This window comes from Propithecus coquereli, unplaced genomic scaffold (assembly GCF_000956105.1).
Source record: "Propithecus coquereli isolate 6110/MARCELLA unplaced genomic scaffold, Pcoq_1.0 Scaffold153, whole genome shotgun sequence".
NCBI classification, from domain to species: Eukaryota; Metazoa; Chordata; class Mammalia; order Primates; family Indriidae; genus Propithecus; species Propithecus coquereli.
Window position 1 is genome coordinate 4285603 of NW_012139747.1, and position 26403 is coordinate 4312005.

At 39.5% G+C, this 26403-nt stretch overlaps 1 protein-coding gene across 1 annotated transcript in view; it reads left to right on the forward strand.

Annotated features, from left to right (window-relative positions):
* Positions 1 to 26403, forward strand: part of MACROD2 (MACRO domain containing 2) — a 2082072-nt gene that overhangs the window by 1560442 nt on the left and 495227 nt on the right. Inside the window, 1 exon segment of the mRNA XM_012640501.1 lies at positions 24423 to 24496. Coding sequence (XP_012495955.1) covers positions 24423 to 24496 — 74 coding nt within the window.

The following is a 26403-nucleotide window of genomic DNA, read 5'->3' on the forward strand; positions in this document are numbered from 1 at the left end:
CCATTTGTACTCACCATCAAATTGGTATTAACTAATCAACACATAAATTCACATATCAGAACAACATCTATTGGATGTTGGGGAAGGGGGAGGGCAGCGGGAGGAGGGAGAAGGAGGGAGGAGGGAATGGGTATTTGTATACATAAGGAGTGCAATGCGCACTACCCGAAGGATGGACATATGTGAAACACGGACTGGGGTGGGGGAGGAACCAAGGGCAACACATGTAACCTAAACATCTGTACTCCCATAATATGCTGAAATAAAAAAAAAAATAATAGCCATCGGTTGTGCTACAGTGACTTTGCTCGTTCCCTTAGGTTTCAAACTCGGCTGGTCCAAACACATCCAGCTTCTGAAAATTCTCTGACTTGTTTCCTTTCTCTACTTCCAATTTCCTTTTCTTTTTACAAGCGATACCCACTTAGGTTTATTGATCAGGTTTGCTTGTGTTTAAACAGCATGCTCCCCAAATATTAATGGTCAGTTTTCTATCCGTTAAAGGAAGCAAAATTATGTTATGATCTTTTGTTTTCTACAATAGAAATGTGTCTACGTGTTACAGAGTGTCATTTTGGAGTTCAGACTGCCTAGATCTGAATCCTGGCTCAAGCACCTAATAGCTTTGTGAATTCAGGCAAATTTACACCATTGTGAACTTCAGTTTGTTTCTCTAGAAAATGGAAAAAGGAGTTAATTCTGTTTAATCTGAAATAGTGTCATTGGGAGAACTTAAATCAAATAAGGCAGTTAAAAACTTTTAACACTCTGAATAACTCATAGTAAGAGCTCTGTATATATTAGCTATTAATATGTAAGTCTTTTATAACTTGTAACTTCCTGGTTGATTTATGATTTAGCTTTCCACATTTATTTCTGTTTATTCATTCTACATTTGTTAGTTTATTTTTTTGTTATGTCTTAGGGTGAAAATTTCACTTAATGGGTGAGGATTCATGTTGTCCCAATTACCCTCCTTTGCCACCCTTGATGTCCGAGCTGGGATACTGTGAGCAAGAGGGAATAGAATGGAAAACATCCCTTACTCTACTGTCTAATGGAGATACTCTCTCAACATCTAACTCAGTGGTTCTCAGCCTTTTTTTTTTTTTTTTTGGACTTTTTCCTGATTCAGTATTCCTAACATACTTCCAGATATCAGTGGCTGGTTGATTGTCATGGGGCACAGAGAAACAAACATGTGGAAAACTCCCCTAGTTCCAGGGCAACTGCCTGTCTACACAGTAACTTCATACAAGTAGAGAAAGGGGGCCCTTTCTGAAAAGAGGGAGCCCTGTAGGTGCAGGGCTTGGCAGTTTAGGTGCTTTTCTGCAAGAGAAAGTAGCATTAAGTATTATAAATAACCTAGAGATGATTTAATGTACACAGGAGGCATGCATAGGTTATATGCAAATACTATACCATTTTATATAAAGGACTTGAGCTTTGATGGATTTTGGTATCCAAAGGGATCCTGGAACCAATATCCCCTGGGTAGGAAGAGACAATTACATAGTAATATTCTACACCCACCCATCTCCCAACCCCAGGTACTATGCAGCCATCTCTCTGTTGCTTTATAGGAGATCGTTTGTAAGAACTTTTGAAAGCCATGCAGGTGAAATTTTTTCTGTGGCATAAATGACATGGCAACCTTTCTTTTAGGGAAGAATGAAGGGTGGGGACCAATTATTTTTTAAGAGAACTATATGAGAGTGTCCAGGAAAACTGCATTAGGATGGGAAAGAATTTAATGCACCCTATGAAAAGAGGAGGAAAAAACTGCGTTTCTCAGCATTTGCTGCCATCAATGTGTTCCCTCAGCAAACCTCTGCACTGTGCATTTTCCACACCCAGCAGTCATACATCATGTTGGTGGAAGAGGTCCCGGCGCCTTCCACTTGCATGCCAAGGGGAAACCCCATGCCCTGTTTGTTCTAGCATATGCTGTGACTTGCAAAGAAGATGGGGATGAATGCTTGTCCAGATAGCCATGTAACCCTTCGAGATGAGCTTGGTGTGGCTGCTACAGGCCTGTTGGTGAACCTGCTGAGAATATATTTCTAAACATTAGGAGGGGTAATTCTCGTGATGGAAAATGTTCATTCCTGCCATTCTTAATTAGCCCAACTTTCTACTTCTAACTTTTCAGGCTCTGCGCATCCTCTAAAATCAATCATCAATACATATCGTCTCAATTGCATTGCTGCATCCTGCTTTAGTAGCAGAGAAGGGAAATCAGCAAGAGCTCCCTGTAAAGTATTTCTCCAGTTTTGGAGTCCCACAGATATAATGGAATGTCTTCAGGTGCTAGAAAAATCTGGGTCATAATGCCTCTACTTGAGAACTTGCAAGTCTTTTGATAAATGTTTGATTTCAGGATAGTGGTATTTCTCCTGGTTAGTAGGAACTGACTCTGAAAGGGAGAAAATCCCAAATTATCCCAAACTATCAACAGTATGATAACCCGTTGAAGTCTAACTTAAATCCTTCCTTCTTTATGGTACCTTCTAGAATCCAGTCTGGAATGATCTCTACCCTATCTGTATTTCTATAGTATTTTGATTCCTTTGTTTTTACAGTCAGATTCTGTATTCAGAGACCTCTTAGGTTATAAAAATCTTGACGGGTATGTGCGAGTCTTTTAATTTGATGTAAGGATTTGGATGAAAGACATTTGAAAGCTAATCCAACATACATCTGTTGGGAGTAAGAAAGTGAGACAGGAGGGGGCTGGAGCCAATAAAGGTGCATTAATGAATGTTTCTGCTGTGAGCAACTGGGTTTTTTTTTTTTTTTTCCGGAGATTGTGGTAGTCTGAATTATGGTGCCACAAAGAGGCCACATTCTAATTCACAGAACCTGTGAATATGTTTCCTTACACAGCAAAAGGCACTTTGTAGATGTTGATTAAGCTAAGGATATTGAGATGGGAGGGGGTCTAAATTATCCAGGTGGGCCCAATGTCATCACAATGATCCTTCTTAAAGGAAGGCAGGTGGGCCAAAGTCAGAGAAGGCAACATGGCAGCAGAAGCAGAGGAAGGGAAGGAGACGCGACCGCGGACCCAGCTGCTGCAGTGAGGTGAGGGAAAAGCTGGGAGCCGAGGGGTGCGGGTGGCCTCTGGAGGCTGGAGAGAGTGAGGAAATGGATTTGCTCCACTGTCTTTAGAGGGAATGCAATTCTGCTATGAACCTTGACTTCAACTCAGTGAAATGATTTCAGAATTTTGGCCTCCAAAACTGTAAGATGACACATTTGTGTTGTTTTAAGTCACTAAGTTTGTGGTAAACTGTTACAAAACCAATACCGGGATTGTGGAGAGTGGGCTCTGTGGCCAGCGAGTGCACCGGAGCAGGCTTCCAGGAGTTTAAAGAAGAGACGCCAGGGGCAGCGGGTCGATAAGACATGTTTTTTATTGGGGGGTGGGGGAGGAATGCAGCGGCGCAGCACAAACATGGTGAGCTTAGACATGGCTCAGAACGATAGTGGCAACATGCCATGGGAAAGCGTGATCACATGGGTTCACATAGGAAATAACACCTTGGTTACATGAGTGTGCTGACTCATGCCTCTCCGGAAGGCCAGCAGAAGACATGCAGGCAATTATCTTAGTTTGGCCTAAGAAACCTATTGCCTATACAAATAGATTGCTCTTACAGGGATATTCTAGGAAACCATGTGGCTCGTGCTTCATAATTGTGCCACTGAGGGTTAAGGAAACTGAGGTATTTGTCCACCAACTTCTATCACTCATTGGGTGAGAATTAGCCTTCAAGGTATTAACTGTCCATCACTTCTGGCTTATGCCAGCTGAGCACCCTCCTCCCAGCTCCAGGAGCCCAAGAAAGCTTGTTGTCAGAGAGGCACAGATGTATAAAATAGGATGCCACTTGTAGCTCTTTGACGTATCTCCATATTACTTTCCACACAGGTTGCACTAGTTTACAGTCTCACCAGCAGTATATGAATATTCCCATCTGTCTGCATCCATGCCAACATTTATTGTTTTGGGACTTTTTGATAAAGGCCATTCTCACTGGAGTTAAGTGATAGTTCATCATAGTTTTGCTTTGCATTTCCCTGATGATTAGAGATGTTGAGCATTTTTTCATATGTTTTTTGGACATTATCTTCTTTTGAAAAGTTTCTGTTCATGTCCTTTGCCTACTTTTTGATAGGGTTGATTTTTTTTCTTGCTGATTTTCCTGAGTTCTATATAGATTCTAGTTATCAGCCCTTTATCAGATGTGTAGCACGCAAATATTTTCTCCTATGCTGTATGTTGTTTGTTTGCTCTTGTGATAGTTTCCTTGACTATGTAGAAGCTTTTTAATTTGATCAGGTCTCATTTATTTATTTTCGTTGTTGCTGTGATTGCCTTTGGGGTCTTCTTCATAAATTCTTACTCTAGGCCAATGTCTATAGGAGTTTTTCCTACATTTTCTTCTAGAATTCTTACAGTTTTGTGCCTTAGGTTTAAGTCTGTTAACCACCGTGAGTTGATTTTTGTGAGAGGTGAAAGGTGCAGATCCTGTTTCAGTCTTCTACATGTGGCTATCCAATTTTCTCAGCGCCATTTATTAAATAAAGATTCTTTTCCCCAGGGTATGTTTTTGTCTGCTTTGTCAAAGATTAGATGGCTGTATGAGGATGGTTTTAAATCTGGGTTCTCAGTTCTGTTCCATTGGTCTACCATTTGATCCAGCAATCCAATTACTGGGCATCTACCCAAAGGAATAAAAGACATTCTATAAAAAAGACATCTACACTCAAATGTTTATAGCAGCACAATTCACAATTGCAAAGATGCAGAAACAATCCAAGTGCCCATCAATACATGAGTGGATTAATAAAACGTGGTAGATGTATACCATGGAGTTCTACTCAGCCACAAAAAACAATGGTGATCTAGCACCTCTTATATAATCCTGGATAGAGCTGGAGCCCATTCTTACTAAGTGAAGCACCACAAGAATGGAAAAACAAGCACCACGTGTACTCATCATCAAATTGGTATTAACCGACTTAATTGACAAACACTTAAGTGCACATATAGTAGTAACATTCATCAGGTGTTGGGCAGGTGGGGGAGAGCAGAGGGATGGGTATATTCACACCTAATGGGTGCAATGTGCACTGTCTGGGGGATGGACACATTTGAAGCTCTGACTTGGGTGTGGCAAAGGCAATATATGTAACCTAAACATTTGTACTCCTGTAATATGCTGAAATAATTTAAAAAAATAATGGGATGCCATAGGCTTTTCTGATAACTTGTCCACTGAAGATACAGGTGACATGCAAGGTGGACCAAGGGAATTTGGATGGTACACTGGCATTACCTGCCACAGTGTGTAAGTATGTGTATGCATGCATGTGTGTCTGTGTCTGTCTGTCTCATTCCCCTTTTATCAGGTTTTTCATGGTGAGAAATTCTCTCCCTTTGACCAGAGGCCCCAGCAACAGTACCTGGCATCTAGGAAAAACATTTCTTTACTGATTGGGTGGCAGAATGTGACAGCCTCACAATGTCACAGTAAATAAGGAAGTTGGCTATTTCACAGTGATGTTTTCTCTAATTCTTAAATTAAGACTGCACAGAGAAGAAAAAAATGCTATTCCTTGGAAACAGATTTAAGACATTTTGGAGATCCTAGGCAGTTCAGGTACAAGGTGGCTGTCAATCACAATTGCAAGTTGTCACCAGGCAAAATGACCCTCTCCAAATGACCGATCTGCAATCTAAGACTCCCTCGTCAAGGTTAACAGATAAATCAATACAAAAAGAGATGAACATTGCAGACAGTGCTGATGTCAAACAGCCATTTCAGGAGTCTGGCAGAAAATTGAGCATATTGGTAAAGTACTGAAGACTTCCTTCATGAAAGCGTTAGGCTCCCTGGTCCTGAAAGGAAGATCAGAAATCCTTCTTGACATCTGAAAGACAGTTTTCTCTTGACAAGGGTTTAGATAGGACAGTGTGTTGAACACCTGCATAGTCTTCCCTTTGCTAGGTATCTTGCTTGACCTAGCTTTCGGGGACACCTGTTAAATATCACATTCTCTTTTTAACCCAGGCATTATTATTATCATTATCATTATTTTTTTTTAACAATGAACTTTAGTAAGTGCCTCACTGCTGATTACAGATGTGTTATGTATTCTTACTGTAGTTCCAGCTCTGCCAGGTAGATTAGCCTTTAGAACATATTTATGATGAAGGCTGAGTGCCTCTTCTTTAAGAGAAGTGTAGAAAATGGTCTTTATTTTCTGCACCAGCTGCTGCTCCTGATTGAACATGCCAGACAAATGTTTGATGCTCTTGAATGGTGCTTGAGTGAATTCATTGACACTCACTGTCAAAATGGCCCTAGGGTATTGGAAAAGCTCTTGTTTATGGATATATATGCACATACACATATATGAAAACACATATATCCATAAACACAGATGTTGTAAGGACCATTTTGTGGCTGAAATATTTGAAAATAATAGACAACAAATGTAAAATGTGATATTAAAATTAATTTAGAATCAGCAAGACCTAAAGGAGATTTTAGTGTAGAATAGAATGTGATAAAGCCACAAAGGATCCAGAATTTTGCTAATTATGTGAAGTCCTGATTGTTCCCAGCCTCAGGGAAATCGGCCTAGTGCTTGTCTAGACATGTATCTTGCTTGTCTTTTAACCATGCCTGTGACTTTATATGTGATCCCTTCCTCAAATCTCTGTATTTACACCATCTAAGGAAATTGTTTCCTACCCAGACCTTGATAGTTTACACTTTGCTTTTCCCAAACCATAGTATTCTTCAAACATGAAGACCCATGTGTATTTAATATTTGATTATAAAATGCTTAAGTTGACACATTGGAATGCCATATTTCTCCTTTTGCTAGCATTCAAAACTTTGGCATTCAAATACCATTTAAAACTTTATTTGTGAGAGAGACAAAAATAGAAGGTAAGATAACATTATGCTTTGGGCTCATGTGCGCATGTCAGTCTATACCTGCAGAGATAGGATCTATGTCTATAGTAGCCAACCAGGGGGCCGTCTGAATACCTTGATTCACTACCTACCACTCTGAAAATGACTGAATGGCTGATGTGATGTGCTTCCCAAACGCGAGGCAGAGGCTGAGCAAACTGCCTTTCAGTCTGGATGATAAAAGCTAAGATGAGATAAATGTCACATTGTGTTTATAGTCTAGTGTTAATATATACACATGTACACAACAGAATCCGAGCTATGAATGCCATGAATAGTGCTGTTTACAGTGTTTACTAAAAGGAGCACATTGCATAAATACTATGATTCAAAACAAAAAAGGGAAACCAGAGCTGCAGAGATGAGCCTACTCTCATGCTCTTGTTATATAGCTGAAGTCATAGAAAAGAAACACCTTAAAAAAAAAAAGACAAAAAACAATATTTACTAGGCAGCATACAAATTACTGCAGCTGACTTTGGGTATAAACAAGTTACACAGATGCTGAAGAAATTGACTAGGGTTAAGGGAGAAGGTGACCAGGCAGAAATAAATTCTGAAACAGGGTTAGCTTCTGCCCTTGAGGAAAGGTAAAGTATTTCACTGGTATTATAGTGGCCACCAAACCATTGTGACTTCTTGAATTTCTTTTCTTTTTTTCTTATTTCTTTGTAGAAGTTTCTTCATGGGATGGCCCTTTTGATGACTAAAAGTATGTTTAAAACAATTTTCCACCTAATGATACCAAGATAGAGTCTTAAAAAATAAAAGACACGCCAATAGGAATAGAATAGCTTTGGGGGGATTTGTGAATCTTTATTTTGAGGGGAGGGGGAGAGGTCACACCCACATATGCCCATCTAAGCTCTCATTTTCTTCCTTAATTCAGGCCACATGGATCACTCCATCATCCTCTTTCCTTTTCTCTTGAAACTGCCACTGCCTGTTCCATCCCTGGCTTTCTCTCTTGCTAAGTCCGGCTGAGGGGGAGCCCATGATCTCTACAGTTTATTTCCTTCTTGTTTCTTGACCCTAAACACAAACCCACAGGTTCTTTAAGTTTTCAGGGTTTTCTGCTAATGATTATGGATGAATGAAATTTCAATATAGGGGGGGATTGTGAAGCTTAGGAAATATGTCAAGGGTCTTGATCTGCTGTCTCTAACCCTGCAGAAGCGGTGAACTGTGAACACATCTGGCTGCTGCAGTCAGCTCCCCTAGGACAGAGGTCACGCAGCCTCTGGCCTCTACTTGCCCACTCTCTTGGGCAGACTATGCAAAATTGAGGGCACCCCCTCCTCTACTGCCACCATGGTTCTCCCGTTGTTTTTTCTCACCTTCTGTACTCCTCAAATCCCCATCTACCAAGGGAATTTTCTCTCTTAATCTTTACTTTCTTCTTTCTTTTTTTTTTTTTTTTTTTTGTAGTACAAAAATAATTATTGTTAAAGTGATTATTACTCCCATCCCTGCTGCATACAGGTCAGAATAGTAAGTACTGTCAGTGTTTTGGATTTTGGCCATTTTAATAAACATGTAATGGAATCTCTTTGTTTTAATTTGCAATTCCCTTATGATATATGATGAGCAGCTTTTTATATGCCCATTTGACATCTGTGTATCCTCTTTGGTGAGGTGTCTAATAAGACCTTTTGTCCATTTTTTAATTGGGTTGTTCATTTTCCTATGGCTGAGTTTTAAGAGTTCTTGGTATATTTTGGATAACAATCCTTTATCAGATATGTCTTTTGCAAATAGTTTCTCTCAGTCTGTGGCTTGCCTTCTCGTTCTTGACCGTATCTTCCACAGAGCAGAAGTTTTTGATTTTAATGAACTCTAGCTTAGCAATTGGTTTTTCCAGGGTCATGTCTTTGGTCTTGTATCTAAAACATCACCATTATATCTGAGGTCACCTAGATTTTCTCCTGTGTTATTCTCTAGGAGTTTTATATTAATAGTTTTGTCTTTTACATTTAGGTCTATGATGGATTTTGAGTTAATTTTTGTGAAGCATGTAAAATCTGCACATAGATTCATTATTTTGCAAGTGAATGTCTAGTTATTCCAGTACCATTTGTTGAAAAAACTCTTTGCTTCATTGTATTGCCTTTGCTTCTTTGTCAAAAATCAGTTGACTGTATTCATGAGGGTTTATTTCTGGATGCTCTATTCTGTTCCATTGATCTATTTGTCTATCCCTTTGCTAATACCGCACTGTCTTGATGACTGGAACTTTATGGTAAGTCTTAAAGTCAGGTAATGTCAGCTCTCTGACTGCTCTTCTCCTCTAATATTGTTTCGGCTATTTTGAGTCTTTGGCCGGTCTGCATAAATTTTAGAATCAGTATGTCAATATCTACAGAATAACTTGCTAGGATTTTGACCGAGATTATATTGAATCTATAGATCAAGTTAGGAAGAACTGGTATCTTGACAGTATTGAGTCTTCCAATTCATGCACATGGAATATCTCTCTATTTACTTAGTTTTCCTTTTGTTTCCTCAATTTTGTAGTTGTCCTCATATAGATCTTGTACATATTTTGTTAGATTTATACCTAAGTATCATTCTTGAGAGTGCTAACGTAAATGGTATTCTGTTTTTAATATCAGATTCTAGTTGTTCATTCTTGGTATATAGGCAAATGTTTGACTTTTGTACATTAACCTTGTTTCCTGGAATCTTCTATAATCATTTATTTCCGCATTTTTGTTTTTTGTCAATTCTTTTTGGTTTTCTACATACACAATCATGTCATCTGTGAATAAAGACAGTTTTACTTCTTTTCCAATCAATATACCTTTTCTTTTCTTTTCTCGTCTTACTGCATTATCTAGCACTTCCAATATGACGCTGTTAAGTTGTAAAGTTCCTGATCTGATAATTTCAACATCCCTGCCATGTCTAAGTCTACATCTGCTGCTTGATCTGCGTCTACAAACTGTGCTTTTTTTTTTTTTTCCTTTAGTATGCCTTGCAATTTTTTCTTGATAGCCTGGCATAATATACTAGGTAAAAAGAAAGAAAAAAAAAAAAAAAGAAACTGCAATAAAGGGCCTTTAGTAATGCAGCAGTAAGATATCAGGGGAGGAGAGAAGTGTTGTGTAGTCCTATGATTAAGTCTCAATGTTTTAGCAAGTGTGTGCCTCTGAATATCACAAGTGCTTCTTAGTCCCTCCTTAGGTGGGACAGGAGGGCGAGAGTGGGCTGAAATTGAGTATTTCCTTTCCTCCACGTGGAAGGCTAGAGTGGGCTGGAGTCAAGTATTTACCTTTCCTCAGATCAGTTAGAATCTGACAAAACCTCAATAGTTTAGGCTCTGGTAAAATAGTTTCTCTTGAGGGGAGGCCTCATGACGAAAACCAGAGTGCTCTGGCATATTTCAAAATGGTTCCTTTTCCTCTCCCTGTGCTTAGAAGCAGGAGGGAATTTGTCTCTAATATTCGCTGTGAGAACCCGGATAAGCTCCTAGAGGCAGAACTCACAAAAGCGTGGGGATCTCCGATGACAGGATCGCCTGGAGTTTCTATCTTTCAGACTTGTCCACAGTGACTCTCTAGAAATTCATCAATTATAGTTTAGGTTTGTCTACTCTAGTTCGGTTCCTGTGGAGGTTTCTGCTCAAATAAGTTGTGAGTCTCTGTACTCACTAGTCTGTGTCTTTAATTTTGAGGGCAAGAGTTTGCTCTGTGACCTCACTCCTTTGATAGATCTAAGGAAAGTTGTTAATTTTTTTCAGTGGGTTTAGCTGTTTACGTGTCATGACAGCGTGACAACGTCCAAACTCCTCATATGTCGGACAGCCATTCTTAATTTTTAACCAACAAGGATGCCCAGGAAAAGAAGGGTCATGTTCTAGCTATCATTTTAGCACCTTCCTGACTCTTGATTTTCTTTGAGCCTAGAGACAAAAATGAAGTGTTGTTACCATTTCAGAAAGAAAAATCAGGTGTTCTTAAGTAAAATACTGTGCCACATCTACTTTATTTTTCCCTGAGGAATACCTTAAGTGTACACAAAAGTTCCAGCTTCCCAAAGAGGTCCATCAAAGTACATCTTTAACATTTATGTTTAAATGGATATTTATTCCTACTAAGAGCACATCCTAAACTACTTTTCTTGCTCCAGCAGGTTTTCATGGTATATTACAACCTCATGCTATCATGTGTCTGCTTACTACAGCTCAAGCAGTAGAACAAATTGATTTTTGATGAGAAATGTGCCTTTCTAAGATTTCATTATTCTACCACAAACTTAGTCCAGAGCATATAGTTTGTGAAATACTGTCATTCATTATTAAGATTAACAATGATGAGCATTGAGGGAAATTTGCATTTTAAAACGCAGTTTTCCTCCTTTAAAATTCTATGGCTTATTTGATCTCTTTATTCTCCTATCATTTCTCAAATGCTCACTGTCCCTCAGGAGCCTCACTGTGGCTAAGAGGAATGAGCCAGGCTTAGTCAGTTTGAGGGAAATGGTACATGCATCGCTTCCAATTACATCTCTCCAGGCATTTTCAGGAGCAGTATCTTAAGTCTGGGTAAAACTTAGCCAAAAACCAGCCAAGGGGACATTTTAGGTAAAATGGTAAAAGATTGTGCATGCAATTATTACATGAATCACAGTTGATTATCCAGGTCACTCCAAATTCATTTTAGATAATTTAAAGAAATGTATTTATATTACTAGCATGTTGTGAAATCCAGAATATAGCAACTTGGACGGTCTTTTTGGGGACTGATACTTTGGGCTATAACAAATATAATTTCTTCAGAGGGTTAGCATAAATGAGATCATTTTGTTAAAACCTGTTTCTCTTACCTGTTCCTCTTACCAAAAGTTATATTTTTTAGCATTAGGAAGGGATTCCGGAAAAAAGTAGGTAATGCAAATCTACTTCCAAGTTCTCGGGGAAATAGTGAAACCATACTTGATCTTGAAACTTGAACACACTTGAAGTTGTGACGGGCACAGTGAAGTAGAGATCCCAACCGGGTCCCCAGACCTTGTTTGCGCAATATTGTTCTCGTACCTTAGGCTTTCTTCCATCTCTCAGCTTTCTTACCTTGTTAAACAAGAAAGATAAATTTAGGAAAAAGGGGCTAACAAGAAGACCTGTGGAGAAGCAAAATGTGTGTGACTTACGGAATTTAATCTTCACAACAAGACGTTACCTTATCCTCTCTTATGTGTTACAAGTGAAGACATTGAGGAATAGTCGGCTGTTTTGCTCACACAGATAGCAGCAGTTTTCAGAGGAGAGATCCAGTGCCTGGTGGGTCTGACTTCAAAGCCAAGGATTCTCTTAAACCAATGCCCAGCCCTCTTTGAATTTGTTATGTAGATAATATTTTTACCCTGGACAGATAGTCAATAGGTGAAGCCAGATTCCAAAGATGGGAAAGACCTAGATAAGAGTAAAAATCATTCCTGAGTGCTACATCCTCAGCAGGACTTCTGAAAAATCACAGGTTCAGCAGCGCCATCCTTACTAACTCATGTATCAGTTAGATTCTTCCACATTACAAAAAAACACTTCAAAAACCCAGTGGCTGACCTTAAATAACGTTTTTTTCTCTCATTCACGGGTCTGCAAATTGGCTGTGGTTTAACTGATCAAGGCTGGTCTTGGCCTTCCCAAGCTGGATTCTAGGCTTCTGTTGGGACTCAGATCTGCTCCCTCTGTCTCATTTCAGGTGCCAGTCGGAAAGGGCAGTCGCCACCTGGGGCAATCTCTTTTCATACCAGAAAGCACTTTTAGCTCCTCATATCTGCTCACATCCCATTAGCCGAAACAAGTCAAGTGGCCAAACCCAACCTTAGTGGGGCAGGAAAATAACTGCACCCATGGTGGTAGGCTCTGCAAAGTCAGATGGCAAAGAAGAGTGAAGAATTGGGAACACTAATCCAATCTGTCACCCTCAGAAACTAAACCATCAAAAGGTGACACAGCAGTCTACTGACATTACTGATCATGTCAAACTTGAAGCTGTGTCCCCTGGCTCAACACTGGAACCGTAGGAACTCCTCACTTGATATCTTTTGAAACATCTTTGAAAATGATTTTCAGGCTGATGTCCTCCAGTAGATTTTATTTATAATGGATTTTTAATCAAAAAATTTATACCAAAAGATGTGTTTTTTAATCACAATCTTAGACCCTATAATTGTTTTAATCTGTCTCAATTAGTAAAGTAGTGACTACCATTGTAAATTCTACCCAAACCGTAGAAGTCTTATCCACTTGATCAGCCCTATTTAGGCAAACTCTACATGCTAGCAGCAGACTAATTCAGACAGACCTCAGAATATAGAGTGTTATAGCCAATGTATGTCTTAAGATTCAAACATGAAGAGCAGAGATTCTCCATGCTAAATGTTCACCTTAGAGAAATTGGACACTGAAGAGCCTTCTAGAGAAATTCCTGGAATTTTAAGGGCAGTTTATAAACTCAGACCTTCAAGGAACTTGACTAGTCATTGAAGAGCAAAAGCCAATAATTGGGGGATGTGGGGACTACCTCCCTTTCCTTCCTATAGGGATGATAAGGGTTAGTTAATCCTGTAGGAGCAGTGACAGCAGTGTTGAGCTTGACTTTTTCTGGAGAACCATGCATCTGTCTGTGCAGGTGAGAGCATAAAAGCTCTTTGGGACAGAAGTGGTTTACATGCCTTGGAGTCAGTAACAAACAAAGCCAAAAGACCATGGACGCTAGCGTGTCCCTAAAGTGCAGAGGTCCTGCACTCTGCCCCAGCCTGGGAGTGCAGAACATGAAATTTGTCAAAATCTGAAGCCGGTAAGACCTAGCTCTCATTCTCCCAGGTAGTGTTTTTGTATCGAGGTCACATGTCCAGGTCACATGTGTTAGGTGTCTAGGCCAGCAGGCACCAGAGGGCAGCATGGCATTTGTTTCCTACCCTCCAGCAAAAGGGCTGACTTCTGTAGGCCTCAGGTGACCAGAATCACTGCAGGACCCCAGGGAAGCCCCACAGGACACTGGTATAGTCAAGTATCTCCTGTGTCCCCAAATATAACATGACACCTTACTGAGCACCTATTTTGCTTTGAGCCCTGAGGTAGAAAAGGTGAGCAAGACAGACAGGGCTCTGCCTCACAGAGCTTATATTCCAGCAGGGCAGACATGTGATAAACAAACAAATGGGATAGACGTCAAATTTCAGACAGTGAGGCGGGCAGCCAAAGGCTCTATAAACCAAAGCGAAGAGTTTAGATTTTGGTCATAAGGGTGGAGGCAGCCACTGGGGGCCTCTGGTGTGGACATGATGTGGTGCGTTTGAATGTTTAGAAAGAGCACTGGCTATGGAAACTACGTACCACCCAATGCCACCAGTTCAAAAAGTAGAAACTAATTTGCTGTCCCACCAACAGTGTATAACAACCTCTATGGAAACCAGTATGGAGATTCCTCAAAGAACTATTAATAAAAGTAGACCTGCCATTTGATCTGGCAATCCCACTGCTGGATATTTATCCAAAGGAAAAGAAGTCATTTTATCAAAAAAGACACCTGCACTCGAATGTTTATTGCAGTCCAATTCACAATTTCAAAGATGTGGAATCAACCCAAGTGCCCACCAATACATGAGTGGATTAACAAAATGAGGTACATGTATACTGTGGAATACTACTCAGCCATGAAGAAGGATGAACTAAGGTCTTTTCCAACAGTTTGGATGGAACTAGAGACCATTATCCTAAGTATCTAAAGAATGAAAAAACAAACACCTTATATACTTCCTATTAAACTAGAACTAACCAATGAGCACATGTGTGCATAGAGGGAAGTAAAACTCAGTGGAAATCAAGCAGCGTAGGGGAGAGGAGAGGATAGGCAAAAACCTACCTGAAAGGTACAATGAACGCTCTCTGGGTGATGGGCACTCTTACAGGCCTGACTCAAGCATAACTAAATTGATACGTGTAACTCAAAGCATTTTTACTCCAATGATATTGTGAAATAAAAAAGCATAAACAACTGCTCAGGAGAATAAAGTTAACAAGATTTCCTTATCTTTCATTTGAATTAAAACATCAATATTAATGAAAAAAAAGTAGAAACTGCATTTTCATTTTTCAACAGATCTCAATACAAGTCTTTCCTATTCAAATGTGATACGCTCAATGAACTCCTTTGATTTCCCTTAAAAAATGGGAAAAAAATGGGAAAAAAATGTTTTTAAAAAAATTTTTAAAAATCCTATCCAGGTGATTCTATGAGACCTTTTATCTCCTTTCTCAGAAGACTTATCCGGGGGTTGTGGAACAGCTTGCTTAGAATAGAATTTGTTCACGAGCCATTCCTCTGGTCATTATTATAATTTCTTAGGCAAAAGATGATTTTTAAAATACCCTCAAATAGATACTGGAGCTCGTAAGTTTGAGGAGCGATGAAGCTTGCATAGATTGTAACTTTGTGTCCCGTAAGAGCGCAGCTCATTCATACCTGTTTTGCAGAGCAGAAGAAAGACAACTTGAAAACTTCATGTTTCACAATTTTTTTAAATAGATGAAAGAAAATAACTCAAGTCTGAGGCTGAATATAGTAGAATTTATGGCATATCATTTGCTTTGGGCACAGGTAATGTCAAGTGAAGTGAAAGAATGGGTGTGAAGAGATTAAGATAAGTACAGCATTTCCCTTCTTCCTTTTCATGACTAATTCTGGAGGCCCTGCTAGGGAGATCAATTCTAAGTTGAATAAATAAAGGAGCATGACAGGACCATGGGGAAAGGGGCGATGTCACAGAAGTTTCCTTGTGAGACAGTGTGCAGCAAACACACAGATTCCAATCATGTCCAGAATGATGGTACCTGAATGTTCAAAAGTGATTGAAACATTAGGACTTACAGCCTTTCTCCATTCCCAAGAGACTCCTTGGGGCTCATCCACATTCTGCAATGAAGGCATTAAATGGTAGAATGGATGCTGCCACCTGAGAAAGAGGGTGGCACATCAGCTCTCCTGAGTCCATCGGGTGCTCAGGAGGTCATGTGCTCAGCACTCTGAAATAAGCTCTCTGCCTGTAGGGGCTTCCAATATGATTTCCTTACTGTGTAGTTGGAAATGGTGTAGCACCTGAACTGCAGTCTCTGATGTAGAGGCTTTATGGCGTGTCCCATCCATCCTGCAGAGCTGTGAGGACCCACACCATGGCCAGCACTGGGCTAGGGTGTGGATGGAGGGAAGTCAAGTAGACCCAGGCTCGTGAACTGGCCCTGCCCCTTGCTTGAGTTCCCCCAGAGCCACTTTTTCTCTTGTATAAAATGGGAAAGATTATATACACCTTGTAGGGAGTTTTGAAGGTTTGGGCTATTTTGTGTGGAAGCCAGAGGTAGCCAGGCTCCTGAGAACAGCCTGGGCTTCCACCTCATGCCCCCTCATGCAGTGGCCACATGCACTGTCATTGCTGCCTCTTCAAGCAGATGCTTGTTCAAACTGCGTTATTGAGTTATGCTGCGTTTACTAAAGCTTGCATGACACAGTCAGACAATACTTTGTGCATATCTTGGCAGTATTTAATGTAAATCCAAATTAATTATCTTTCCCCCCTTCCTCAATACAATAAAGTTGCTGTCCAGTCACAGGCCAGCTCATATTCGTTTTTCTCTGTCCTCTTTCTTTCCATTGGATCGTTGTGAAAATTAAATGAGATCATACATATAAATGCTAAGTGGCGTCACTTATACGTGATAGTTGACGAATGATAACGGCAGCAGCAGAAATTTACTATTGTGTCAATATTGCTGTCTGGTGGGCCAGGGTTGCCTGCCAGTGTGGGCCAGGCCCAGAGACCTCTATATTCCCCCAGATAAAATATCACTGTGCGTTCATGCTGACAGCCAGTGAGCTCTCCACCTGTCTCCCCCAACTCCATTAGCTAATTTATAAAACATCACTGTGCATGTGCCCAGGATTACAACTAGAAAAGAGTGGAGAAAAGGGGCTGTTGAGATAAGACATGACACCTCGTTGTCTCAGGTTCGTCAGTATGTTTTGGTTGCTGTCATAGTTTGACTTTCCCCAAAAGCAGATTTAGAGGTTTGGGTACAAGAAGTTAATTGGGGAGGTGATTTAGGAAAGGGAATTGGGAAGACAGATGGACAAAGAAAGGAAGCAAATGGCACATTATTGAGGTATTTGCCACTGCGGGCAAGGGGCAACGAGAGCGTCATCCCACTGGGCACTCTGACGAGCTGTGAAGCACACGCCCCAGTGTTATCCCCTGAGGGGTGAGGGAGGGAGCAGGAGTACTTACCCAACAACTCCCATTAATCATTGAGAGACATTTGTGGGAAGCCTTGTTTCCTCTCCCTTTGGACCTGCCCTGCAGGTGGCTGAGCTCTGGCTACCAGAAGGCACTCTCGGCTAAAAGGGGCTGGCAGGTGTAAGTCGAACCAGTGGGCAAGGAAATGGCACATGCCGCGGGGCTTTGTCAGCATCTGCTATGGTTATGCAACTTATTAACATAGCATATTTTACATATATACACTCACATAACAAAACCAGATAACAAAACAGCTGAAATGCCACTGTCTTAACAATAGGCTGTAGACGCCTCACTCTTGTCTACTGTGGTGCCCTTTTGTGCTCCTGAGTGAAGCCAATGACACCCTTTTTAGCATTCTGCTGCCGTGCTCACTGCAGTAACAGGGGCCAGTGTCACTCTTATTACTTCACCTGTTTTATCTTTTGTGAAACTCAGCCTTTAGCCAGAATTGTCTGAGTGGCTAGTCTAGCAATTGCTTAACGGTGAGGCTCCTTCAGCTCATTTCTCTCAAGTAATTTCATTTCATCGTGCTATCAGAATTGCTTTTACGGGTTGGAAGGAGGCCTAGGGGAAGAGTTTGACAAAAGCATTTTTGAGAAAAAAAAAATAAATTTATTGCCCTATACTTCCCCATGCTTACCATACTCTCTGTCTACACCCATCAATCTTTCCTTCCCACCCAGGGTGGGTGTGTGTGTGTGTGTGTGTTCAGAGGGTATTGGTGAGAAATGAAAAAACCACAATTCATCTCACACTTGTATTTCTTTTCACCAGAGCTTGAAAAGTACAATGTTTTCATGTCCCTTTGGTACCCACAACAGGACTTTTGTGCTAAGATGGAAAATGTTATGATTATATTTTCTAAAAAATCAAAGTGTAATTTTGCATTGATAGGTGATGTTGACAATCCCTGTTCTACTGATGTTGACATTTCAGTCAACTCACTGACACATCCCTCTTACTGAGGACAGTCAGAGGTTTTTATCACCGCTGAAAATCTCATGTTCGATAACTTCATAATATTTTTATTTTGAGTATGTGTGTGAATAAAAATAACAGCACCATGCTTTCCTCATTAAAGACTTGGCAGAGATAGAGGGCTCAAAAGTGGATGGGAATTTAATGTGCAGAGTTCAAGGGAGTTTTTTTTTTTTTAAATTGCTTCTCACTTCTGGATATTTATAGCAATTCAGTACCAATTTGGTGCTTTTAGTCACTTGGAAGGCTGGTTAGTATGGCAACTACTTTCTAAATAATACGGAATGTACACAGGGATTTGTGACTCCATAACATTGCTAGTATTTTATCACAGCTTTGGGCCAAGTGCTCTGTTGGGTAGGGTAAGGGTGTGGACTAAAGCCCTTCGAGGTGAAAACCAGTGCAGAAGATATTGTTTAGCTGAAAATAAAATGATTCAATGCATAAAGAACAGTTTCTGGATTTGTCAGCTTTTCCTGGACATTGGTCTCTGGAGTGCTGTCTTCCTATTACTGCTCGAAAGGCATCCATCGTTAAAGCAGAGATGAGTCCTAGACGTCTAGAAGGGGAAGTTAGGGGGAGGTGTAGGAGAGAGGGAGGCCCTGAGCAGACTCTGAATGGTGGATGGGGTTAAAATTTTAAAGCCTGGTTTAATTATACCTGATATTATGATCAATTGTATTTTATTTATTTTTTATAGTAAGATCCTCTTTGATATAAGGTATTACCATATGCCTCTCTATAATATGGTAATCTATAGCTACAATTAGACTTTCATTTTAAAGTTTAAAAGAAAAACTAATCCATTGTTTCTAATTCCAAAAAGGACAGTTTTACTGGCAGAGTAAGTCATATCTATCTTTATTTTAGTGAAATATGCTAGAGTTTTAGCAGAACATATTTGAATTTTATATCACGGGAACAAAATTAGTTTTTACATGGGAGCCTATGGACAAAGTGAAAGATAATGGGGAAGTATCAACAACAGCAAAAAATTTTTAAAAACTATAGAGGAAAATTTTCTATGGCAGTCAAAATCAGGTTCACTTTAGCTATATTGAAAACATTATGGCTTTTCAACAATTCCAAGAAATGGTTCAGAGGCGGGGTAGAGTTTTCGATGAGTCTTTATTACTGTATCTTCCTGTAGTGAAATCTGATGAAAAGAAATATCGACTTAATACCTGAGTCAAAGGAAAATGTACATTTAATGAGTTATTTGATGTGCCATGGATGAAAATCGTTGCAAACTCAACTTGCTATTTCACTTTTTTGTCCCTTTTATTTAAATTGTTTCATATTCTGTTGACAGAGTTTGTCCTTTCTTGACTTAGGGACATCACTGCTATACAGTGAGAAGATAGGCAAATCATCAAACTTGTCTGGGCTCTAGTTGTGAAAAGTATCAAATAGCCTAAAGACACCTCTAATAGCTTTAAATGTGGTCAAGAAAATAGAAAGTACAACTTAACATGCTAAATAAATAGGTAGGTATTTATAGATAAATGTTATCTTAAACTTTCATTTACTTCCGGTAGGAGTGTAAATTGTCACAGCTGCCTTGGAAAACTGGCAGAATTTCTTAGAGTTAAACATCTTCATAACCTGTGGACCAGCAGCTCTGCCTCCTGGGTATATACTCAACAGAAACACGTGCTTATATCCACCAAGACATGTATGAGAGTATTCGTGGCAGCTTTATAATAGCTTTATAACAGTCTCAAACTAGAAATAATCTAATTGTTCATCAACACTAAAAAGGGTAAATGAATGGCGGGATATCAACACAATGGAATGCAACATTATGATGAAAAGTAATGAGCTACTGTTACACGTAACACCATGGATAAATTAGGCAGGCATAATGTTAAACAAAATACAGATACAAAAGAACATTATATAATTCTATAAATATGAAGTATAAAAAGATATAACCTATGATAATAGAAATCAGAATAGTGATTATTTTAACTCAGGACAAGGCAGCTTTCTGGGCTGTTGAAGTGTTTTAGATCTTAAGCCAGATAATGGTCTGTGTGTATGTGTATACAATGTGTAAAATTTTATAAGTACTTTCAATACAAAAATTAAAAAAAAGTTCATTCATATATTGTATAAGTCAACTTCCATATTTACAATGAAATTTAATTTTAATAATCCATCCTAATGAGTAGGGAGCTAAGCTTCGGAATGTCAGCAGATTCTATGCACGCCTGGGGACACACACACGCAACTCCCTATAGGCCTGGCCTTAAATTATTAATGGCTCGTTCAGCCCCATTGACCCTCGTACTTGGAAGAGATTTTCTATGTCATCTAATTCAGTGATTCATCTGAAGCTTGTCTGCAGCCTTCCCCGTAGGTAGCCATTCTGCTCTTGTGAACAAAAGCCCCTGGTGACCAGAATACGTTGTAGCCCCCTGAGGTAGGCCTTGCTGTCGTTGGAAGCCCATCATGAGGATGAAATCTGTTCTTGTCTATTCGTGGGTCTTATTTGTAACCCTTGGAGTCTCTCAGTTAAGTGGAGAAAGAATTGTCCTGTTGCTGTTTAGCCTGGACCGCATGCTTTATCTTGTACGTGCACGTCCATTGAAAGCAGGCATATTTGTCTTGATATTTCCCTCCCCTTTTAATTAATCACAAAAATCTTCCCATCAGGAAGTAAGTTTTCTCTTACAAATCTTCTCGACAATTTTCCTCTCAGGGATGAAATAGAATGTTTGGGATATAACGATCTGTCTGGGCATCTTCTCAGCATCCCTTTGTCCTCCCTGTATTTTAAGGCTAAATACCCTTGTACTCCCAGTAATGAGTCTTTTCCTGTTGTCAATACATACGAGGATCTACAAGTCTGTACTCCAATCAGTCATTCGACATCTATTTATTGATCATTTCCTATGTACCAGCAAGATTTTAAGCACCCAGTGATAAGCAAAGACAGATGTGTTATCTGCCTTCTTTGGACTTTCACCTTATTAAGGTAACTAGTGACATATTTACATAAATGAATGTAGAATTGCAATGACGAGTCTGTGACGTAAAAGTACCGGATGTTATGAAAGCATAAAATAGGGAGTCATCGATGTCAGAGAAGACTCTCCTGAAGAAGTGATTACTGAGCAGAGGACAAATAAAAGTGGACAAAACAAAGAGCAATACAGCGCGGAATGAGCCTAGAGAGGTAGGAAGGAGCCAGGCAATGCAGGGGGGAAATGTTGGCATTAATTTGGGGAGTGGTTTGAGCATAGAGTCAGCTTCCAATGTGTGTGAAAAGGTAATCCTTGAAAAGTAACTGAACAAACTAACCCAATAGAGAACAGGTTTGAGAGAGCTCTGCCTCAGTTACTTTGGACTAGAAATGTTACATCAAGGTCCAGGGTGTATTCAGGGAGGAGGTGGCTCAGGGGAGTTGAGGAAACTGTTGTTGATGATGAGCAGGTTGAGGAACTGGCAGGCCAGGTGTTGGGTGGCTCATCCTCTTGGATGTTGAAATCACCCAGGGTTACAGCAAACCTCAAGGTCACGATGAATACTATAACTCAGTGCCAGAGGCTTTGCTGAATATGAGAGAGTGACCAGGAGGTCAAGAAAAATTGAGAACTCACTGTAGTTGCCATGGTTCTATAAAAACTTGAATAATTTCTCTGTGGGGAATTATGTCTTCTAAAGGTGAACGTTAATGTTGATGACCATTGCAACTGAGTGTGATTACATTATTTTATATAACCCTGTAATTTTATGATTTAAATACTTGTTAAACATACCTAAAAGTTGGAGAATTTCATGGGGAGAATAAATAGGGAAAACTAAGACATAAGTCTAGAATGTTCCCTTGGGGCCAGTGAAATGTGTAGTGCTATGCTAAGGTTACCTAGTTTATTCTGTAGGAGCTGGAGAGTCAACAAAGGCTGGGTTTGTTCTGTGTAAGGTTGTGGTGTGATGATGACTATGATTTAGGAAGAATCACTTGGAGGTGGTTGTGCTGGGCAGATGGGAGGCAGGGAGGAAGACCAAAGGATCTCGATTAAGGGTCAACTGCAGTTGTCTGGGTGAGGGCTGATCAGACCTTGAATGCGATCAATGGAAAAAAAAAAAAAAAAAGAAAGGAAGGAGAAGTGAAAAACATTTGAGCAGGACAATACCTTTAGGACTCGATTTCCAGCAGTTTTGCAGACAACTATGGTGGTGACTGGAAGAGAGAACTATGGTTGTGACTAAAGCCATCCTTTTCCTCCCCTAGACCCTGGTCTTTTAGAGGACAGGGACTCATTAAAAGTGTCTATATATCTACTCATTTTTGATTCAATAACAATTTGTTTAATGAATTAACTGATTATTTTTTTTAATTTTAAGGTTTTTACATTTTAAAGCATTCATTTAAAGAAAATAAATAGGATCAAACAATTCATAATAAATCCACAATCCCAAATGTCATAGACATTACAAAGGTTTCAGAACTTGTGCACATTTTCCCTATCATAGTTGTTCTCTCTGGCTTAGAAATTAAGAAAAATGGAGCTTATCCCTGATTTATTTTTTCCTCTTTCCTAACACACTTTCTAGCAAAGCCTGTAGAAACCTAATTAGAAAAGCAACATGTATTCTTGGAAATGGGGACAACACCTTTCTTTCCCATTCTGAAGACCTACTGAGATGTGAACCATCAGTGTGAACTACTAGAATATGTATTTACTCTCCAATAAAACTGGGTCTTTTAAATCTGAGATCTCTTCATTTTGCCAACATCTCTCTTTCTGCATCTACACGAACAATGTTTCAGGAGCCTCCCTGACTGGAAGACGTCCTCAGAGGCATGCTAGTGGATGACGCTGGGGCTGGCTAAAGTAGAGAACGTAGAGAAAAAAGAGGGCTGAGTTTAGGATGTTGGGAATGACATATATATAATGGATGCTCCTGGAGAAAGGAACCAGGGAAGAATTAGAGAAATGGGGAGGAGAAGACATGGAAGAAGACAGTGTTGAAAAATCCAGGAGGAATATCTGCACATCCACAGAGACTGAAAGTAGATTAACGGTTGCCAGGGGCTGGATGGGGGGAGAATTGGGGGGCGGTCACTGTTAATGGGTACAGTGTTTCTTTTTGGGATGATGAAATAATCTGGAATTATTGATGGTTGCACAACTTTGTGAACATGTTAAAAAAAAAAACACTGAGTTTTTACTTAAAACAATAAAAAATACACTTAAATAAAAATCCAGGAGAGAAGAGAGTAAAACATGAAAAGCTAGTTAAGCACATTTATTAACAGAATTTGAAGACTGAAAGGCAATGGGATTTGGTGATTAAGAAGCCAGTGGTGAGCTTAAAGATAGTAGTTTCCATAGAATAGTCACTCCTATCTCTTCTTTTTTCTGCCTCATCAATATATAAATTTATAAGGTTATTCCTTCACATACCATCTCTATTGGCAGAATGTCTGATTCTGCAGGTTCAGGAACGTGCACTTCATACAAACTAAACAGACATTCTGGATGTGTTTTGGAAACTCTAAGTATGTGTGATCAGGCTCCCTGGGACAAAGCATCAATCTGTCATTCTTGCTGCCCTTCTAAAATTAAACCCCTATGACAAGATCAGGATCATTTCATATTGTCTTAATCCCAAACATCGTCTCTGATGGCCCTAAGTGGAGCAGGAGTGACTGTCTTTGAATTTTGTGGTGTGACTACTTGGCAAGTTACCTGCTCTCCCTTCTGGCAGTTCATTGATGGAGTACTGCTGACCTTGTGACCCTGGGCCAGCCACGTGTTTTCTCTGAGCCACATTTACTTGGTTTTTAAGCTGAGGGTAAGGAGCCTTAATTTGAGTGCTTCTTGTAAGAACATTATATGAAAGTGATTTGTAATTATTAGGCATACACAAATATGTTTTTAATTGATATAGGCTCGAAGAGACAATTAAACCCTTTATTATTTTTTTTAACTGCATACTGGTATAGGACCAGCCCTCTTACTGCCTTGTGTGTAGGGCCCCAGGCTTCACATCCGTGGATACCTTACTGAGCCCTGCCTTGCTCGATACTTACTGGTTGAATTAAATACTATTTAAATGAGAAAACTCCTGTATCACACCATGATTAGTCTCTCTTGCCTTCATCTGTTTTTGTTCATTTGTTTCTTTCTGCCCTTCACTTAGGTTTTCCAAATGAGCCTGCTGCAGTCATTGCCCTCAGCACCATTAAAGAATGGCTGGCCAAGAATCACCACGAGGTAAGAGAAACATCGCGATCAGTGCACATTCAAGACAGTGTAATTTCATCCTTGATTCCAAAAACAGATAAATTTCAGAAATATCAACTAGACCTAGTCACTGAGCCAAAGCTAGCTGACCATTCTTCATTTAGGTTACATGGGTGATTAAATATTTTCTTGTAATTAATTGACTGCAGTAATTGTATTGATCGATTTGATGATGAGGATGGGCAAAGTAATCAGATTTATTTAGCCATAATCTCATTTTTACATTTTTGGATAATATGGGTTGTATGTGTGAAAGAAATAACAGGATGAATTTCATTAAGAATACGAGGTCTTTCTGTACTATTTTCCTTAAAGATAAGCATTGTTGATTTGCGATTCTTGGTATCCAAAAATTATTTGGCATCCCATGTTCTCTGTATTTATAACTAATCACTACTTTAAAGTGACTTCTGAGTGTGCAATTGTAGTGCCCTTGGATAATTGACAGCTAAGTTGTTATGACCAGGAGCTTTTATGAAACTAGACTCTTCCTTCAGAGTATTCATTATGCCTCCTGTTTAGGGATATGTTTAGTGATGAACAGGAGAATAACTCAAATAAAGCAATAAAGCAACGAAACAACTAGAAACCATGGAACTTTATATTTTAAAAGTTTGTTAGTTTCCATATTGTAACAGCGAGTAGGTTTCAGGCAATGCACAGTCTTGTGCATTTTCCTTTTGACTTTTGTTTTTCTGCTCAGATATTCACATAAGGGCTATAGAAATGTTTCTTTCAATGTATGGCAGACATGAATTTAGCTTTCTCCTTGGGTAGGAGATGGATTATTTGGAGATGGTTGGGTATAGGGGCTGGCTGTGGGGTTTTCTAATGAGAGATAGTGCTTGGTGGCTTTGTGTGTTTAAGGAAACAGTGATGTCATTTTCTAATTATTATAATTTCAACAGTTCTTAACCAGATATGAACATTGTTAATCTCAAATAGAAGTAAAGGCCGCATGGCCAAACATATTCATTTTGGTGCCAGTTCATTCTTTTCCTCTTGCTTTGAAATGTATAAATATGACAACTTCAATTTAGAGGCTACCTTAAATTACCTCAAAGAAGCAGAACAAAAATATCTAAAATAGCCAGCTTACAAAACATGTCTTTGACACTTGTTATTTTATTTTCACAAAAACTTTATAAAACCTAATATCTAGGGATAGGTATTGTTAGCCTCGTCCTCATCCTGCATCCAAGGTTAAATGGCATACTCAAGATTGGAAAGTCACCAAGCTAGGAGTCCAACCTGATTCTCATGACTCTAACAGACATTCCTCATTGGAATGCCACCGAGGCCAGGGGAAGAATTCAGTTCTGTTAAAAGCCAGTTATCTTCAATATATCTCTTGGGTAAAGTAAATGCTCCACACCTGGGCCATCTGCTTTGCAAAAGTGTAGCAGGTTGCGTGAGTGAAAGTTGATAACTGAACAAGTGTATCAGTGTGTATCCATCATTTCCACCAGAATGATAATCCAAGGATATGCCCCACTGGAGGAAGTGTCCATGTGTGTCACCTTGGCATGTGATGGAAGTATGCATAAATACATATCATTGAAGAGGCGGTGATGAAGAATAAACATGTTGGTCACTTTTGCAGCTTATTGACAAATTTTACTGATTGATCCTCTCTTGTTAAACTATTCAGAAAGTTATTTTCCTTAGAAATTTCTCAGCCTAATATTTTCTACTTAATTCACTTGTCTACCCTGTCTTTGTATTCATTCTTTTGCTTTCATATCCTTTTTATTTTTTTTTTTCTGGACTATTTTTTGGGTCCATTGTAGAATATATAGATAATTTGGGTAGAGAAACACAACTTAGTTATTGCCATTGCAACTTTAAACATATCCTATGCTAATTCTCCTTTAAAA